We start from the raw sequence: 20,069 nt of genomic DNA, 5'->3' as shown, positions 1-20,069 counted from the left end.
ATCCCATTCCTCCCTGTGCCAGCAATCCCATTCCTTCCCAGGGAGGTTTGGAGTGCCCATCCCTGGAGGTGTCCAAGGAAGGGCTGGAGGTGGCACTCGGTGCTCTGGGCTGGGGACAAGGTGGGGACCAGGCACAGCTTGGATTCGATGGGCTGGGAGGGCTTTTCCAACCCTAATGTGATCCCCATGACTTGATTTTCAGTAAATCCCAGGTACTCCCCAGAGAAATCAGCATTCAGTATTTTGAGATCAAGCTGGAAGGAACAGCCACAGTCCCTGCAGGAAACAGCTCTGCCCAGGAAACGAGGAGCACGTTTTCCTGTGTGGCCAGACAAGCTCAGTGTTCTCGAAAGCCACTCCTGTGAGCCAGAGATGTGCGAGAAAGGACACTCCTCCCTTTCAGAGCCCTCTTGCACATTTTATAAGCTTCTTTTTTTAAGAAAACAGAGCACATATAAATTCCCTATCACTTCCTCTGCCCTGCTCTATGTTCTTCATTGCCCTCCATGGACTTTGCCCTTTTTAACCATGTTTGAAAGAAGAGCCAAAATCCCCCCCCCAGCACCTCCAGAAGTTGAATTCTCCAGGTTTTGTGAAACTGCAGCAGCACAGAGACCAGGACCCCCTGACATGGAGGCAGATCCTGTCCCACACACCAGGAAGGCCCCCACCCAAACACACCAAGGCTACAAGAGCATCAGTACCACCAACCTTTACAGAGACTTTACTTCAATATTCCCTGTGCACGAAAAACTATCAGTTTCCGACTCCTTTCAGGATTTGCATCGCCTCCTCTTCCACCCTCAGTGCTCAGCGTTGTCCAGGCTGCTCACACACTGCAGGGTGAAGCTGTGCCCCTGTGCTGCCAGTGGCACACAGAACACACTGACCCCTTATCCCAGGCTTATTTCCCACTCTGCAAACAATGTCCGCACACTTCCCTTTCCAAGAATCCAATGAATCACTGTTCCCAGCAGCAAAAATCCAGAGATACAATTTCTTCCAAAAATTAATGGAAAAATAAATACAACTTAGCAGCAGATTACAACCTAGAGATTCCATATATCCACTTGTGAAAAAATGCATACAGCAAGTGTAAAAACAGATTTCATATCTGAACATACCAACACAAGGTGACACTTCTGGGTGTCAGAAGTTGTTTTGAGTAACTGAAAGGAGGAATCAGGGCTGGACAGCACAATAAAAATCCCCAAGTGTTTTTGCTCTTAGGTCAGCAACAAGAGTAGACAAACTAGATGCACTCACCTAAGCAGAAACTCAGAACGACATTAAAATGTAAGACTTCCTAAACTACAATACCTCTGGCAGTATTTTCTGTACCTATGGGGTTTGTACGAAAAAGGAGTTTAGACCGAAGCCTGCAGATACACAACTTCTGTGACAACTCAGTTCCAATTCCAGCAGAAATTCTTTGGGATACACCAGTCCAACTATTTTAACGTGGAACAACACTGGCATCCAGTGGCCAATTCAATTAATCACAGAAGGGATTCAGCCACCCTGCTGCCCCTCTCTGCACCAGAAGCAGCACTGTATCTGTAAGGGACAATGGAAATCTGGAGGATGCTCCCAGAGCCCAGAGCAAACCCTTGCTCTGTTGCCCTTCATTTACCTGGCAGCGCAGTGATGAAGTCCCGCTGTAACATGGGCTTCAGGTAAGAGTTAATATGTCCATGCTGATAGTGACACATTCGGGAAATGAGGTGTTCCACAAATTCCACTTGATCTGATTCAGACCACTGGTCAAAATATTTTATACACAAGTCTTTTTCCTTTTCGTAGTTTCCTTCCGATGGTCTTTTTCTCGAGACAATCACAGATGAAGTTCCATTACTTATCTGGGGTTGGAAAAGGAACATTATTGATGTGTTAGTATATATTTAAATATTGGTAATTATACATAAACAATAGGAACAGCTTAATAAGAAAGTGTAAGAAGATGCAAAGAAATAATCAAAGCTAAATTTTAAAACACGTTCTTCAAGATACGAGCTACATCAGATAAATTTCAAAGACTTTTCGAAGTCTTTCATAGACTGCTCCTAAATTACTCTGCAAGTCTTGAATTCTTCCCTTACACCTCTTACCATTTAAACTGCAAGGAACTTAACTGTTTTTACAACTGCCTTTCCCAGCTCAAAACAGTGGTTTCTGGGCACACTGAAGTTTGTCTCCACAAATGTTTTGCTCAGGTTCTGGCAGTTAAAATAAGAGATAAAGTCGGACATGAATACGCTAATCAACACAAGAATTCGAGACTCTTATGTCAGTGTTGCACTGGTTGTCCATAAACGAAAACTGAGAATCAAGGGCTTGGTTTGTTCTTGAGGAACAGCTCCTGTCAATGTTTGGGACATCCACATAAACCCCTCATTAAAATCCTGGGAGCTGCAGCTCCACATCAGGATGCCCCAAGAACGCCCCAGCAGGAGTCACTGCTAATTAGTGAGAACAGGCTCAGAGTGATGCCAGCTCCTCTGAGCCCCTCAGGAGGCCAAGGGGCTGCTGGGGAGCAATTGGCAGCTCTGAAATATTCCCAAACTTCTTCAAAGCAAACGGGTTGTGACTCCTTGCCATGCTGAACTTCTCTTCTTAAACAGCAGTCACATGCTCAGAAATACAAACGAACTTTATTCCCAAGGATCCTTTGACGCAGCATTGTCCTTCCAAGGTCAGCACAAACTACAGAATCTGAGCAGAACTGGTAATTTCTCAAGGATTATCCACTGGCATCATCCTTCACTCGAAGGCTGAGCTAATTTTAGGAGGATACAGCCAACAACATCCAAGGATGATTATGCAGACCCGAGATTTGGACATTTCTCAAAAGCGGGAACACACAAACTCCTGGCACCTCTCCTTCTACATCCATGTTAGTCCTACCTGCCACAGGGTATTTTTCTTTGGAGACTCATCTTCATTCTGATCCTCCATTACTGACGTGTTCTGGAAAAAAAGAACAAACATTACTTCAGCTTTTTACTCTGTGACAATTTCTTGCTCTACAAGCATTACAAAAAAGCAAATCAGTTGAATGGATAAAATTCATTTTCCCAGTGAATGGAATTCTCAAAGACTTCTGGCCACAAAACCTGAGTATTATAAATAAATTCCACTTTTAACTGACATGTTTATCAATTCCATTTACTGTAAAGATAACTCCCCAACCCCGCTTCAATTTCCTTTGACAGGTTTTCATGCAGCCTTTCAACGCTTTTCTCACTGGGAAATAAATTCACTTTCATCCTACTCAAGCCAAAGCAATTAAACCTGTCAATGTATTCAACCAGCACTTTCTGCCAAAGTTAAATTGCATACAGCTAGGCAAAAAAAAAAAAAAAAAAAAAAAAAAAATCACTATACACTACTTACATACAACCGAATATGCTTTTTCCCCAGCTCTAGGAACAGGGATCATTCTCTGCAGAACATCTCCGCAATTCACTGCCCAGGCTGTGTCTACAACGCTTGGCAGTCACCCCTGCCTTTATTGCAGTGCTCTCCCCACATCAGAACTGCTCCTCATCACTGCTTCCCTCCCTTTCCTTCACCAACAAAAGATGGAAGGATTTCTATAAACCTTCAGCTGCTACTGTTTCTCTGAGCTCACCTCTGTCTCTCCCAATCTTCCCCTCCTTTCTGCCCCTGTTGTTGATGAGCTGCTCCCTGTTGCTGTCCATGGCACACCCACCATCTCCTCCTCCCTGCTCCCAAGTCCCTCATTCCCAGGCAGTTCCTGCTTCCCCCAGCCCTGCCCTCCCCATCCCTGTGCCCAGGAGACGGGCAGAGGGTTAGCAGGACAAACTGAGTGTCCTCAAACACTGTCTGTATTTATTTCAGCCTTCTTCCCTTCTGTCTCAGCAGAAACAGGAACAAGAGGCTCAAGTAAAACACACAATGGAGTAAAGCCACACAATTCCCGTACTCCTGCCATCTTGGATTATGGATAACTCCTTAGAAAATACATCCACCCCCACTCAAAACACAATTCCATCTCAAAAGCATTCATCTCCTCCTCTTTTTCCATAAGGACGTGCTGCACAAACCCAGAAAACTTGGAAAATGAACAGTATCCCATCTATAGCAACCCTTCGTCCCCCGCCCAGCTGCCTTGGCTCAAGCTTACCTGAGCCCTCCCTGAAGGTGTGGAAAAACATGTGGCACACGGACTTTGGACAGCAGAATAAAACTGTGGCCACAGGTGATGGAAAGACTCAACTACCTGGTTATCACACACGTGATAATGACATGTACAAGCCCAGGAGGTGGCTGGAGGGGAATCCAGAAAGGGATAAAGGCAGGAGATGTTTGGGGTGACTCCAAAAAACATGGATTTTAGTGTTTCTGAACATACATAGAACAGACAACCACACCTTCCATGGTCATGGCCTCTGGAGTTATACATAACCACACCCTGCTCCCACGCAGCCCCGCTCACCGGGGGCAAACCAGTGCAAGGGGTGCTCTCCCCCAGCAGGGAGCACACAGCAGCCCCTCACTGACTGGGACCCAGCCAGCCCACACCATTCCGGAAAGCAAACACGCCACTAGGGAACCATGCACTTCCTTTGATTTTATTTTATTTCTATATGAATATGTAAAAATACTCATTAGAGTGATTATATGTTGTTAAGGGTACATCCAATTAGTGTGTCCTTAAATGAGTAAGGAACATCTCCTCTCCTTTGGCAGCTGAAGGCTAAATAAACCCATGGATCCTGGGAGCTACGAGCAAGGAACACTGAGAATATCTAACACAGGTGGCTTGGGTCAGCAAATTTAGCAGAAACCCCACATTTTTATCCATTTATCCCCCCTAACTTTCCTTCAGCAGGGCACGGTGAGACTCTGCCACTGCATTTCTCCTTTTATCAGAAAATATCTCAGAAATCTTTGCCAGCTTTCCCAGGGATGGAGACTAAGAACTGCCTCCAAAACACGATGTCATCCTGGGAACATACAACAGAACTAAACACAGCAGCAGTGTGGCACAGGGTGGTTGGTGCTGTCTGTGCATTTACTGAAGGTGCCCTCGATCCCCTCATCCAGGTCACCAACAGAGACACTAAACAGGACCAGCGCCACTGCTGAGCCCAGGGGAACTCCAGCAGTGACCAGCTGCCAACGGGGTGCAGCACCATCCACTCCCACATCCACTGATCCAAAGGAGAAGACGAAGGACTCTTGCATTTTCCCTGCCTGTCTCTGCTTCTCCCTCTTTCTTCAGAGCAGCAGAGCACAGCCTTGGCTAAGACAACGTCTTAGATCCACAAATGGATGCCCTGGTACAGGCAGCACTGCTGCCCAGAGATGTGTGGATTCAAATATGCTGCTAGCAAGAATTTTTCTTGCTTCTTTCCAGTCCCGTGAGATATTTTTCTCTCACAGAAGATATTTGTAGAGTTGTATAAACTATGAACACCTGCGACCTTGCAAAACCTTTGTTTATAGTACAGTAGAAAAATATTTTGACAATGGATGTTTTAGGATTTTAGCCAATCACCCCAAGGAGTGGCTGATCCTGATCCTTTGACCAATTAGACTATGAAGAAAAAAGTCTATAAAGGAGTTGTAAAATAATTAAAGGAATCTTGCTGCACAATTCCTGCCTGCTGGATCTCTCTTCTCCTCCCTACCACTGCGGGATACCGCGATAGAGATGCTCCCATGTCCTGTCACCATCTGAGCCATGACTGTGGGGGCAGGTAACACAGCTTGATTCTTAGCCTGGAAATGAATACTGTGTTCAGATATTTCACCAGGAAGTTGGCAGCTGCATTAATTTAATGGTATCTACTACTACAGCTTGTTGTGTTCTCTCTTTTCCCATCCTGACTCATTCCACACTTTCTTACTGTATTTTAGAGCTTTTAAATCCTTCATCCTTTCCCTTTCTGCTCCCAAATACATGTTTTTGCTATTACATCTTCTCTTTCTAATAAACTTGCTCTGCTTCTCTTTTAAAACACTTCATTTTGGGGTTATTCCCCCATCGTACACATCCCAATTCAGACTCCAATCTCTCTCTCCAGCACTTAAGCCTACTAATTGGAGACCAAGAGATGATGGGTAGATCCTGCCCTGTTGTCTGGAAGAAGCAATTAGACAACTCTGATCTGTCCTGCCCATTCCCAGCACTTGGCAGAAGAAGGACTTCAAAATTCCTAACAGCTGGTGTCACCAGTCCTGGCTCCTGGGCTCCAGTGCTTGTGCAAGAACACAGATCAGCATCTCCAAGTTCAACTCTTCCCTCAGCCAGCACCTCTTGTTCACCCCACCCACCTCCACATAAAGCCGGTTTCCCAAGTGGCTTTGAAGTGGCATCACCATGGAATTCACCCCAACTCTCTGCAGCTCTGCTGATGAACAGCTCCACGGGCTGATGGAAGCAGTGGTGTCCCATCCCAGTGATCCCAGCAAGGCCAAGCTGCCCTTGCAGAGATTCCCCGGCGTGATTTCGACCCCCACGAGAGCCTTGCAGCTCCTCACAGTGGAAGCAGGGCTTCTAAATATTGTCAATTCATCTTGTTTATACATTCATTTTTTCCAGAGATTCTTGTGAAGTTGCTCACAGCTCTTGCAAAGTAGAATGATTATTTCCAAGCAGCTGTCATTCCTTAATTAGTCAGCCTGGAGTAAGTGCTCTCCATCCCTACGGGGAATGGCAGCGACAGCCAAGAGATAACAATGGGTCCAAGCTGGGATGTTTTGTTGCTGCCTTACAGTTGTTAAAACCCGACTGAATCGAGTTACACTGAGCAAAGCCCCAGTCTCTATTTCCACTGACTGTAACCAGAAACGGCAGTAAAATTTACACATTGCTCCACAAGCTGGGCAAGTTTAAAAGCTCATTTCCTGGAGATTTGCATCCCACATTCCTTGCTTAGTCCTGCAGAAACTTTAGGCTTTCTTTAGTCTTTCTGCTCCACAGTACCTCAAGTTTCTGGGATTTCTATGGGGTGCAGATAACCATGGCAAAAACAGGTTCACAAGTTACTTGGAGAGAAAGAGGTTCTGACAAGCCTAATTACATCAAGCTAATTCCCTTTGGAGATTATGAGAGCTTCTGAAATAGAACCAACTGTGAATGATCCCCAAAGGCACAGAAATTGTAGGTATTATAAAACTCCATAAATCACAGTTTCAATTAAGATCCTTGGATACCAGGTAGTAACTGATGTCTCAAGCACAGCAGTTCCATGGATGCGAGGCAGTGAGGTGCAAAAGCATCCTGTGTTTCCCTGCAGGTGACTGGCACTGCAAGGCTCCCCTCCATCAGCAGGTGCAGGAAAAGCTGCACCTTTTCCAGCAGAAATCCACCAAACCTGGACAGGCTGCTCCAGATTTCCAGCAGGCTGCTCTTAGCCTGGGTTTGCACCCGGCTCCAGGAGCTGGGAATGCCTTGAGTCACTTAATTGCCTGGGCAGGGGAACAGCCCAGTGCAGCTTTGTTCTTAACCCACTTGGAGCTCCAGTATCGGGACAGCAATTATGGAAGTGATAGCAGGAAATCCTGGGAACTGGGGCAGGACACACAAGTTTCAGGAGCAGCACCAAGCAAGGCAGACAGCACTGCCAAGTTTCTTTGATGATAAAGTCTTCCCTGACAAAGAAGGGATTCACAGGATACAGAGGATGTATGGACAAAACAAGACAACGGCTGTGTTACCTTGAAAAAAAGAAGAGTCTTATATTTGGGCTTTAGTGAAAGGGAAAGGGATAGGAAACAGGAACTTCTGTTTCCCACTACCCTTGAGACGACACCATTAATTCCCATCTCAGTTAAAGACCAAGCTAAGTCTTCAACAGTCTTAACTTCTCACAAGATTCCCACTCTCTGGAAAAAACACCAGGAAATTTCAGTGAAAATTAACAAAAGAAGCAAAACCAATTAAAACAATTCAGCTAAACAGGCTCTGATTGATGTCCTTTAACAAACGACATCTGACTTTGAAGAAGTTGAAGGACCAATACAAAATAACTAGTACATACGTGGATACCGTGGAGTCAAACTCTGCAGGTTGAGTACACAGAGCTGGAGCTTCAATCCCTTCCTGAACCCAGCTCTGCCACACAGGGACTGCTGGAGGTCCCAGCACACATTTCCCAGGGAAAGGGAGGAATCCACCATCCTCCAGGACAGCTGGAGCCAGCAGAAAGGGAGGAAGCTGGGCAGCCATCTGCACCAGCTAAAAGTGATGAGAACGTGCCCCTCATGGCTTCCTGCTTTCAATAGAGCCAGAAACTGCCAAATGCTTCAAAGCATTTCCAAATGAATGTGAGCCTCTCCTTGGGGAGAAATGGGCAGCATTTGCTAACCCAGGAACCTGTTAAACAATGTTTATTAACATCTTCATACTTGATCAGGGATAAGAGGGGATTTTCCTCTTTTAACTATGGAGAGGCTCTTAGTAAAAATAACCTGTAGCACAAATGTGAAATTAATTTGGAGAACCCCTAACCCAGACTGCACAAAATGGGAATCAACCTCCCCTCACACCAAGGACCAAATCCCTTCCTTCTCACCCTCCTCAAGATCTGTGAAGAAATGAAAAAATCCTGCAGTGCTTCAAAATGCCAGGTCAGGAACAGGCAGTCACTGACAAAGGGTGCTCATCCCATCCACTGCAAATTCATCACCACAAAACATTTCTTTGGGAGCACAGCCATGGCCTGTGGATGGAACAATGGCATCAAAGCTCACATGAAAGCATCAAAAGGTGTGGACAGTAATTCAAATCTGGTCAAAAAAGATGATGAGTAACACAGAGGAGGCAGCACCAGCACCAACACACCTTCAGCTATGGGTTTAACCTCACTCCATTGCCTACAGAAAACGGTTCCTTGCAATATTTTCCCACTAATTTTGTATTTTTAATATAGTGAGATAATCCCATCATAGCTTTACACAAAAATAAATACTAATTTCATTCAGAAGAGCAGAAAATAGAGCCCACAGTCACATGATTGTCCACAAAAAGAGTTTCTGAAAATAGCTGATATTAGACAAACTTAATCCACTGTCCACAGCCACTTGGAAAAGCAAAACTCTGAGGTTCATCAAGTTAAACTTGATTTAGTTTTCAGCAGTCCTGTGAGGAGCAAGAAGGTGGACTGGACAATCTTTATGGATCCCCTCCAGTCTGAGATTCCGTATGAATCCCAGGATGACTCCCAGAACCCCAGAGTGGGTGAGGCTGAAGGGCCCACAGGGGCTCAGCCGGCGGCACCTCCCTGCCCCAGCAGGGCCATGGCAGAGCCCAGGGCACAGCAGTGTGCCCACACAGCTCTGCAATATCCCCAGCGAGGGACACTGCACAGCCTCTCTGCACAATCTGCTCGGGGCCGGGCCCTGCCCAGGGCAGCAGTTCTGCCTCCTGGGCGGGGGAATTGCTGCGCTCAGGCCCTGCCCGGTGCTCTGGGGCCGCTGCTGGGCCCCGGAGCAGAGCCCGGGCCCTGCCCTGAGCCCTCCCTGCAGCCAGGGACACCCAGGGCTGAGGGCCCCTCTCAGCTGGGGCTCCTCTCAAGGCTGAGCAGCCCCGGCTCCCTCAGCCTGTGCTGGGCACGGAGCTGCTCCAGGCCCTTCCTCAGCTGCGCAGCCTCCGCCGGCCCCGCTCCAGGAGCTCCCTGGCCCTGCTGGGCTGAGGAGCCAGAGCTGGGCACGGCACCCCAGAGGTGCCCCCGGGCTGGGCACAGGGACAGGATCCCTCCCTGACTTGCTGGGACTGCTCTGCCTGCTGCCTCCAGAATCCCACCGGGCTCCTTGGCCTCCAGGGACAGCTGGTTATCCACCAAACATAAAAGTTCACTCCACTGACCATGGCCATGTCTATATTTGATGTCTGTATTAGTAACTGCTTGTTTCAGCTTAAACTGAACTATTTATGTAAGCACTGGGGATCTGCACGAATTAAGCTGAACATGCTTCAATTCTTACCTAGCTTGCTGCTCTCTCAGTTGCCAGGTTTTATTTTAGTGCAGCTATTGCTGGAAGTTCAAACAAAAAATATACTCAAAATATTTAAAGAGTCTACCAAGAGCCAACAGCTGAAGGCAAAATTAGAAAAAAACCCCTCATACTGAAAATAGGGCATCAATTTTTATTTGGCCTCTGACTAACCAGCAGAAAGTTTAGAAGACATGCTGAATTCAGCACCACAGTGCCCCAGTTTGTGTTTCAAGCTGCTACAAACAAACTCCAAAGTTTGACCACAAGTTATAGATGGGAAGTTTTTAAAAGATACCAAATGCTCTTCCATACCCAGTTTGACACCTCTCAAGGGTTTGTTCTGCAGGAGGTTTTGGCCAGAGCAATAAATTCCCCAAAACTAAAACTGCTTGCTCTTGCCTCTGTTAAGAGAAGGAAAATCTCCAGCCACTCCTCACCTAAATGTTCCAGAACAGTTATTTTTGCAGGTTCCAAAGACTACAAGCAGTTACTAACCAGGTCATTCTGCTTAATCACCAATGCCTTGATGATTGGCAATTAGTACCACTATTTTAACTTTGTTTCTAGAGTATCAGTCCTCACCTTAAACACATTATAAATTAGCTGCTGATCTCTTGTACATATATATATATGTGTATATTGCTTCAATTCTTACCTAGCTTGCTGCTCTCTCAGTTGCCAGGTTTTATTTTAGTGCAGCTATTGCTGGAAGTTCAAACAAAAAATATACTCAAAATATTTAAAGAGTCTACCAAGAGCCAACAGCTGAAGGCAAAATTAGAAAAAAACCCCTCATACTGAAAATAGGGCATCAATTTTTATTTGGCCTCTGACTAACCAGCAGAAAGTTTAGAAGACATGCTGAATTCAGCACCACAGTGCCCCAGTTTGTGTTTCAAGCTGCTACAAACAAACTCCAAAGTTTGACCACAAGTTATAGATGGGAAGTTTTTAAAAGATACCAAATGCTCTTCCATACCCAGTTTGACACCTCTCAAGGGTTTGTTCTGCAGGAGGTTTTGGCCAGAGCAATAAATTCCCCAAAACTAAAACTGCTTGCTCTTGCCTCTGTTAAGAGAAGGAAAATCTCCAGCCACTCCTCACCTAAATGTTCCAGAACAGTTATTTTTGCAGGTTCCAAAGACTACAAGCAGTTACTAACCAGGTCATTCTGCTTAATCACCAATGCCTTGATGATTGGCAATTAGTACCACTATTTTAACTTTGTTTCTAGAGTATCAGTCCTCACCTTAAACACATTATAAATTAGCTGCTGATCTCTTGTACATATATATATGTATGTATATATATATATATATATATTAAAAAATGTGCCCAAACTGCAGCCTGAGCCTGCCTGGCAGGGCAGGACTTTAATCCTTACCCCAGCCTGTGAAGGACTACAGCTGATGGAAAACCGTAATATCAAAATCACTCTGTGGCTTTTAGAACTTCTGCAATAATGTATTACACGCTCTCAGAAAGATTTACATCAAAAATATTCACTGACTGTTAGTTCAATTTAGGTCGTCGTAAGAAACAAACCAATTCCACTTCTGTCCAAGTTCAGAGCTATTTTCCAGCATGCCTCCATTTCCACACAGCAAGCTGATGTCACCAGAAAAACAACGTAATTACTGCAATCCCAAGAGACATCCAGTGGGGGTTTGTTTGGTTTTGTTGGGTTTTAAATATGCAGTAACCGGTTAGTTCCTAAGGGCAGCCTTACCTCAACAGGTACTGCAGGATGACATCTAATAGCACCTTCCTTGCGCAACTGTCCCAAAAATACCCTAAACTCTCATTTAATGTTCTGAGTGTCTGGAGTAAAGAAAGAGTCGGTAACCCAAACCTGCCTGTATCCATCCTATAAAAACACGTTGTATTTACAAGGACAATGAGTAGCGAATTGTGTAATTGTAGCAATTTGATGACTCATCCCTGCACCACTCCAGCACCAAAGCACAGCTCGCAACACTTGCACATGGTGCAAACGCCTGTGCTGGATGGAAAACCAGAGCCCAAATACACAGAAACCACTCTCTGTCCACCTGCCCCTCAAACAGAGAGCACCGCGGATGCAGGAGAAATGGCAAAAGCACTTGGCACTTCAGCCAGGCCAGGGCTGGGGGCTATGTTAAGGTGCCCAGTGCTGAGCTTGAGCTGCCAGGGGGAAATTTTCAGTCAATAAAACACTGCTACTAATAATAATCGTAATACTCCCCCAGCTGGTGCGAGAGCAGCCAGCAGCAAGAGGAGCCAGCAAGGCTCCCTGCAAAGCCTCACCTGAGGCTCACTCAGATGAAAACTGGCTTCCTTTTCCCACCCCTGCACTCTGCAGCCCCTGCCCAGCCCAAGAGGAGCTTTAATTCCACCTTCGGCCTACAAGTGGTGTTTGTTTTTCAGGTTCATGCCTTTCACTGTCCAGTCACTCAGCCTTCCTTGGCAGACACGGATGTGTGCAGGAATCCCACCCCACATTCCTGCCAGAGCAGCAAAACCTCAGTACTCAAACTGCGTATCAAAGCAGTCATTGAGCTTATTACTGATACCACTGCTAACAGTTGCAGTCACTTGCCTAAAACATTTCTCAATTACCTTTCACTACTCTAGAGGCCAAATACCTCAAAAGAGAAATCCTTTCTGCCTGTGAATAACTTTTTTTAACAGCAAAATGTTTAAACCAGAAACACGGCCCTGACAAACTAGCTGTAGGAAGGTACAGATATTAGGAGCAAGGTGTTGGTTTGCTTTTTCAATTTATTTTTTTAAATTAAGAGAAGTTACCCCACGTTCTCAGCTACAATCATTAGCAGTAGGTTTTGCACTAACAGTTCATCTGTTTTCCACATGAATTCATTTATGTGGAATCTGCACTTTTAATCTTAATCCATCCCAAAGTAGAACAGTTTTTCCTCTGTTTAAGACTCATGGGAAACTTCAAACTATGTTACTTACACCGTGAGCTCACTGAAAGTTCTGAAGGAAAAGCAGAGCTTAAGTTTTTAAAGCTTTGACTACACCATGTTACTTGTTCAGAACATCTGCACCTACAACTGTATCAGAAGCTACTCTAAATAACCGGATTTGGTTAGGTAGTTAGGAGATTATGTATGTCAAGCTTTTGGGTTGGTTTTTTTTTTTTTTTTTTTTTTGTTATAATGAAAACATTAAGTAGTATTTACTACCTTAGAAACTGTCTCAATGCTTAGTAAAGAGCCCCTTTAGCTTTTATTTCCTGTATTAAAAAAGCATCCAAAACAGAAAACTTGAAGGGAAATACTGGCTCGAGATTATCACTGCTTTTCTTCCTTTTAGAGCAGATGCAAAGAGACCTCTTCAGATCCACTCATCTCATCATTTATAGGACTTGCAAAAGGAAAACAAACTATTTAAAGTTGCATTTCAGTGCTGACTGCTCAAATTAGCACATCTGACGGAGGGTTGAGCACAGAACAGCAGCTGAATTCCAGGGCTCCAGGAGCAGCCAAGACACTCCAGAGCCAGCTGATGCATCCCTGCAACACCCAACTGCTCCATCAGCACTGCTGTTTCACAGCCCAGAACCTGCCCCATCACCTCCTACAGCCCTGCATCCCCCATGGAGCATCCTTGAAAAACCCCAGGGGCTGTGTGGACATCCTAACTCCAGGGCAAGGCAAAATCAAATTCCAAAAGCTCCAGAAGTTGGACATTTTTCTCTGCACCACATTCATGGGTAAACAAGGCAGAAAACACCACTCTTCCCCACACAATTAATAAGTGTTAACAGTATTCCAGATTAAAGGTAGGATAAGTAACATCTAGGAAGCAAATTTCAGGCTAAGCTAGTAATTAGATCAGTTCAAATTCATCAAAAATAAATTAGCCTCTGCTAAGATGAACTACACATTTGCAACTTGGCTGCCTGGTGCAAAGTTAAAATACTTCAAAGGTTATTCCTGGTTTCCCAGAGGGAATTTAGGTTCAGATCTCTCCTGCTGTTTCCATATCAAACCAAAGGGAGTTACCTCGAAGTGCCAGCCCAAAGCACAATCCTCAGCACGAGGGGTTTGAAGAGCTGTGAGAGGGAGGGGACACTCAAGAGCCTCAGACACTGCAGCCAGGGAAAGATCCCAATCCTTAAAGCCATTTTTTCCAAACCTGATTGATCTTGTTTTTTCCTCATATCCACTACTGCTCAGTACTTCTGTTTTTCCCTGAGGTCCAGAAAGTCCCTGGCAGTGTCCAAGGCCAGGATGGACAGGGCTTGGAGCAAGCTGGGATTGTGGAAGTTGTCCCTGCCCATGGCAGAGGGTGGACGGACCAAGATGAGCTCTAAGGTCCCTTTCACCCAAACCATTCCATGAAAAGCCCTGCAGCCCTCTAACCCTCAAGGAAAACAACATGGAACTGAAGGAAGAGAAGCAGTGGGCATGAACCTGCAGCCTGAGGAGGTGGCTGAACAACAAATAGCACATAGCAAAGCACAGATAAATGAAGAATAATTAAAAAATAAGGAGCTCCAAACGACTACAAGCCCACAGCCACAAATTCATTGCCATTAAATACTAAGGAACTAGGACTGGAGAACCAAAACCAGTTATTTACTTCAATTAAACATCCAGTACTTTCTTTTACATCCCTTCTTGCTTTGCCCTGGCACCAGGACTGCTCAAGAATTTATTCTCATTCTTTGGGTTTTGCTCTTCTTCCCCAAGGATCAGCAAAACTTTAAGCAGGTTTTGAACAGGCTTTTATACAAACTTTTACAGTAAAAGCTACACAAAGGTTACTCAAAGCCACTGAACAGTATGAAATACTAAACATGCAGCAACCCTCAATTATTGATCTTTTGCAAAATAGAAGGTATTTGCACGCAAAAGAAACACAGAAAAAGTAGCCACTGCAATGAAAATTCAGCAGAACTGAAGCCTAGAACCAGTGAGCTACCCCAAGGAAGAATCCTGTCCTGTTCGAAGCTCATCTCTGTTTCTCCAGAGATGTACGGCATTGTACTCCAGACTTGGGAGCTCATGAAAGTGTATCAATCTTCACAACTGCTCAGGAAATTCTAATCACTCACTAATTGTCTGGAACACAAGCTTTTGTTTATGCACAAGTTCAGTGTGGGTTTGGAACTGCTGATATCCAAGCAACCCAGAAGCTGGAGAAAACCTTATCTCCATGAAGGCTGCAGCCTAACTGCAGCTAAAGCAAAAAGCCTTCAGTAATACAAGATGTAAAAAAATACTCAAATCATTTTTTTAAATATCCACCCAGCCTTGCCTGGGGTTAGGCAGACACTCTGCACTCGAGTGCTGATTTTATCTGGCTATTCAAAGGCATGTGCAATTGCGTAATTTAGATTTCACATGATTTATATAATGGATGGTAAATGTTCCTGACCTGGAAGGTCGGCACCACTTCTCTCTCCACAACTTCAAGATCCAGTTGATGAATACAAAAAGCACCTCACTGTAAGACTCTACAGAACAGGGTTTGAGAAAACAGGAACAGTTGCCCCAAGTCTCAGGTTCCTGCGTTTGGAAGATTATTTTCTGTCCATACTCATCAGTGCCTGATGTCACAGCACAGCTTCTTGTGTGACAGAAAGGTGGCAGAGCTGTGGCACGGCAAACCAAAGCCAGGGCCAGCTGACACCAACCCCTGGTGCAGCCCAGCCCCAGCTCTGTGCCCGTGGCAGTGCCAGCAGCATCCTTTTCCCCAGGCCTGGGCAGGATGGCACTGAGGAAGGAAAGCTGCTGCCCTCACTTCTGAACACAGGGACAGTCCCAGAGAGAAAGCTGAGCCTTCCCGCAGGGAGGCTTCCCAAACAGGACTATTTTGCCACAAAAATATTACACAGAGGAGTAAAAAGCTCAGTTTACAGTTCCTTCTTTCTCTGCTGTACCACTTCCTCCAGCCCTGCCAGATGGGGACTGGTACAATTTGCTCAATCCCCTGCTGCGGCTGTAGCCAGCTGTGCGCTACCCTTGACTCTCATGCCTCCCTTGATGCATTTGGACTCTCCCACCATTTCAAAGGACCACAAGAAACCAACCACCTCTGTGAAGACTCTTAAATGTCAGTCTTGAAGACCTACAAACAACTCATCAGATGCAAATCACAGAGGCTCAGGGAAAGCTGGGAATGGGCAGCCTGCTAAGCACCCAGGAATCTGTCACATGGAAAGGATAAGTGTCCTTTTGATGATGACTCAGAGTGGCACCATCAGAATCAGCAAAACCATCAATACAGGTACCAAACAGCAGCTGAATTCCCCCGGACAAGGGACCCACCCTCCTGCCAGGGGGGTCTGATGAGGAGCCTGCAGTGCAAAGACACTGCACAAATGGAGTTTCAACCTTGGTGGGAAATACTTGATTATAGATTTCTGTTTCCTAGAAAATTCCTCTATGGGAAAGAGACAACACCTGCAAGGAAGAGGACTGTGTCACATACACCCAGAACAGACTGCCTTTGCAGCTCCTCCTCTCCTCAGTCAGATTTCCCTCCTCCATCCCTGCCAGCATGAGCATGGCACTGCCAGAAGGCAGGCAGGGAGCAAGGCACGTTTCCTAACACATTTCTTTTCACCGTAACAGGATCAGACAGAGAAAAAATCCTCTCTCCAAAGAAGGCTGAGAAAGCATCAACACGAGGCTGAGGCTAACACCATCCCTTCTGCAGATGCTTCAGAAGAGCCATCAGGAATAACAGCTCCTGCCCACCACTTGTGAAATCTCTCAGGCTTAGTGGGACTGTGTTAAGCTTTCTGAGGGACACAATTTATGTCTGACATTACACTCACTGTTGCAGCTCTGAGCAACAGGCACCGCATTTGCTGAGGCAAGGTGCAGTACCTCGTGGTGATCCATGAATTCACCATGGAGAACCTGCCTCCACAGGGACATATCCTTCCCGGTGTGGAGAGCATAGATTGGGATCTCTGCATGGAACAGGCGAGAAACACTAGCAAAACGCAGGCCAGCAAGGCACCCAAAGGAGAAAGGACTGGATCTCTAAGCTCCCATGACTTTTTCTGTGTTCTCAAGTCCCTCCTTCAGCAGCAGCTTAGTGGCATATCCAAGAAGAACTCATATCACCACTTCCTCCTCATCTCGCTCATAAAGATCAGTGATTAAGTCAATTACTAACTGCTGAATACTGACAACTTCTGAAGAGAAGACCAAGATGAGAGAACTGCCCACCAAGAGGATCAGGCTTCCGAAAAGGGCCACTCTTCTGTTCAAGCACACTTGGCAGCCTGAGGATGAAGTGTATGACCTTCAGTGCTCTCCAAAAACCACTGAAAACAACAAAGTCCAAAATAAGCACTCGTGTGTATCAAGTTGTTTGTAGCAGCAAAACCCTTTCCCCACACCGGCCTGCCACATGGTTTCACAGGCTGCTCCCCCCTTTTGCTGACCACAGGGAATACAGCTGGAATCCTCAGCACAAGCCACAGCCAGCTACAAGTGACAGATGTACATCATGTGCCAGGCAAATGAGGAACCAAAACTCACAGATATTTACCCCATTTGCTGGTTCTCACACATCAGGGACACATTTCTGCTCCTCAGCTGAGGAAAGTAAAGAGCAGAGCTCCGACTCAGAGCTCAGTCCTGGGATTTGCTCCAGTGAGTAACCACTCACTTCCACTTCCAAACAAACACTAGGAACTGACCCAATACAGAGAAAGTCTCTTCCTGCCCCTAAGAATGAACAGGCTCAGTTAATAATTAAAGTCATAAAGCCAGAAGCACTCAGATACACAAAGGACAACAGAGGAGTGCTTATCAGAACCCCTCCCTTCAGAGAATAAATCATGCTTCACAAAAGCAATCCCTGCATTTCACATTTCCCCATCCTCCAGGAGCCTGAATCCAGCACCAAGCCATGGCTGGCCACACCATCAGGAAGCACCACAAGAAGCTGCTGTGACTGTAAGGGCCTCCCAGACTGCATCCAGAGTGCTCACCCCAGTCTGGGCACTCCAAAGAAAATAGGCTGGGATATGGTGGGGATGACCAGGATGGCCAAGCACTGGAACACCGCGGGGAATAAAATGCAATGCTACCCTTTGCAAAATAGCTGCAGTGTGTGCAACTACCAAAAACTGAGCTGTCGGATCAGGCCTCAAAAGCTGTAACACCCACACTGAGAACTAAAAAAAAAAAAGTTATTACAAGGAACTGCTGAAAACAAACCCCAAACTGATATTACTTTTCACTGAGAGGAGACTCCAGCCAGAAGGAACAACACTGGAAAGCACTGCTGCCGATTACCAGAGGGAAAATTGGCCATTTTTACCTTGGATTTAGGGACTGGGGAATCCAGGCCATTCCCCTGCCCACACTGCCCCCAGACCTACCACGGGTAGCTTTAATTGCTTCTACACTGCTGGCCTCAGTCTGAAAGCTCCGTCTCTGAAAAGTCTGTTTAAACACAGGGACAAGCACAAATATTTCAGATATTGGAGAGAACATTCTGTTCCTTTAAAGAAATGGAATCAAATCTGTATTTCTTTTTAATGGATCTCTTGGACTGTTTCCAAAAAGAAATGGTAACAGTTCCACTGTTTTGAGGCAAAATCCCAGAAAACATGTCAAAGAGGTATTTGTAAATGACTTCAGACCTAACAGAAGCAGCAAGGCAGTTGTCTGGTTATGACAACTCATTTTAACAGCTGCAGAGAATAACATTTCCAAAGGGATGCAGGCTCCAGAGCGACAGGCCACTCATCATTTCCCATTTGTGATTTCATGCTCTAGAGGAGAAGGTTTGAGCAGAGCCCATCTCTGGCACTCGCTGTCGTTCCAAGAAAACTGCATCGTGTCTGTGCCTGAATTTGTACTGGGGAAAGAGGATGAAGAAGCTTTCATGTTCAGTTCTCAGCTTTCAACTACAAGTTTTTCCAACTACACTTTCTGTTGTTGTGCTTCCTTCTGGTATCAGAATAGAAACATCAACAGCAGCTCAAAATTAGTAAAGAAAAACAAACAGAAGCTTAAGCAAGTTAATGCTAAATTGTAACATCAATAAATAGAAAGATACACTTCCTTCTGGAAACTTCTGTGTTTAAACTGAAAGAAGGGAAATTCATGTTAGATACACGGAACAAATTCTTCCCTGTTAGGGTGGGCAGGCCCTGGCACAGGGTGCCCAGAGACGCTGGGGCTGCCCCTGGATCCCTGCAAGTGTTCCAGGCCAGCTTGGACATTGGGGCTTGGAGCAGCCTGGGACAGTGGGAGGTGTCCCTGCCCATGGCAGGGGGTATGGAACAAGATGGGCTTTAAGGTCCTTCCAACCCAAACCCTTCAGGGACTCCTTGTGCCCCAGCTCAGCTGTGATAGCACCGAGATTCCCTTCTGCTAACAAATAACTGCCTTTGCAGGGAGTGCTGGAGCAGGGAATAAACATCTACACCCTGATGCTCCAGAACTCCACCTGCCACTGGCAAATAGGTTCTCCAGAACAGTAATAAATTACAAATTGCCCAACTGAAATGGATTTTAAGAGCCCCATTTTTGTGAAGACAGCTTCCACTTATGGAGGATCAATTGATAGACTCCTGTCAACCATAAGCAGGAACGACAGCAGCAAGAACCAAGTCAATGTCACATTCCTACTGCTTGTCCACCTCCAGGACATGTGCTGTGAGAATCACAGGGTCAGTAAGGCTGAAAAAGTCCTCCCAGACCATCAAGTCCAGCCTGTGCCCAATGCCCACCGTGTCACCAGCCCAGAGCACTGAGTGCCACCTCCAGGGATGGGGACTCCATGAAAAGGAAAATGCAGATCCAGGAGCGCCTACGGAGCCGGACATCCTGCTGGGCAGGAGCCAAGTACAAAGGACAGGTAAAGCCAAGGGTGCTATCCCCAGCCTCTGGAGTACTGGGAGAACGGGCTGGGAGGAGTCAGGGGAGACTCAAGTCTGAAAAAGCCACTGCATGAGTTTTAAGATCTGGCCTGTGGAGGAACACAGGAGGGAGCTGACATCTCCCACCGGCAGCTCAGGAAGTGAGACATTTCTTGTTCCTGCAGTCAGTGAACACTGGTAAAGCTTCCAGGCCACACACGCCATGTGCGAACACAAAGGGAAAGGGGAGAAGGGC

General features: G+C 45.9%; 1 protein-coding gene across 3 annotated transcripts in view; it reads right to left on the bottom strand.

Moving 5' to 3' along the window:
* Positions 1–20,069, bottom strand: part of FBXW11 (F-box and WD repeat domain containing 11) — a 59,105-nt gene that overhangs the window by 26,624 nt on the left and 12,412 nt on the right. For all 3 annotated transcript variants that reach the window (XM_017738164.1, XM_017738163.1, XM_008636750.2), the window contains 2 exons: positions 2,905–2,967; positions 1,634–1,859 (listed from right to left, as the gene is read on the bottom strand). In XM_017738164.1, the coding sequence (XP_017593653.1) occupies positions 1,634–1,859; positions 2,905–2,967 (289 nt within the window). The remainder of the gene's footprint in view (positions 1–1,633; positions 1,860–2,904; positions 2,968–20,069) is intronic.

Source organism: Corvus brachyrhynchos, unplaced genomic scaffold (assembly GCF_000691975.1).
Source record: "Corvus brachyrhynchos isolate BGI_N302 unplaced genomic scaffold, ASM69197v1 scaffold616, whole genome shotgun sequence".
Taxonomy (NCBI): domain Eukaryota; kingdom Metazoa; phylum Chordata; class Aves; order Passeriformes; family Corvidae; genus Corvus; species Corvus brachyrhynchos.
This window is presented reverse-complemented; position numbering and strand designations above follow the sequence as displayed.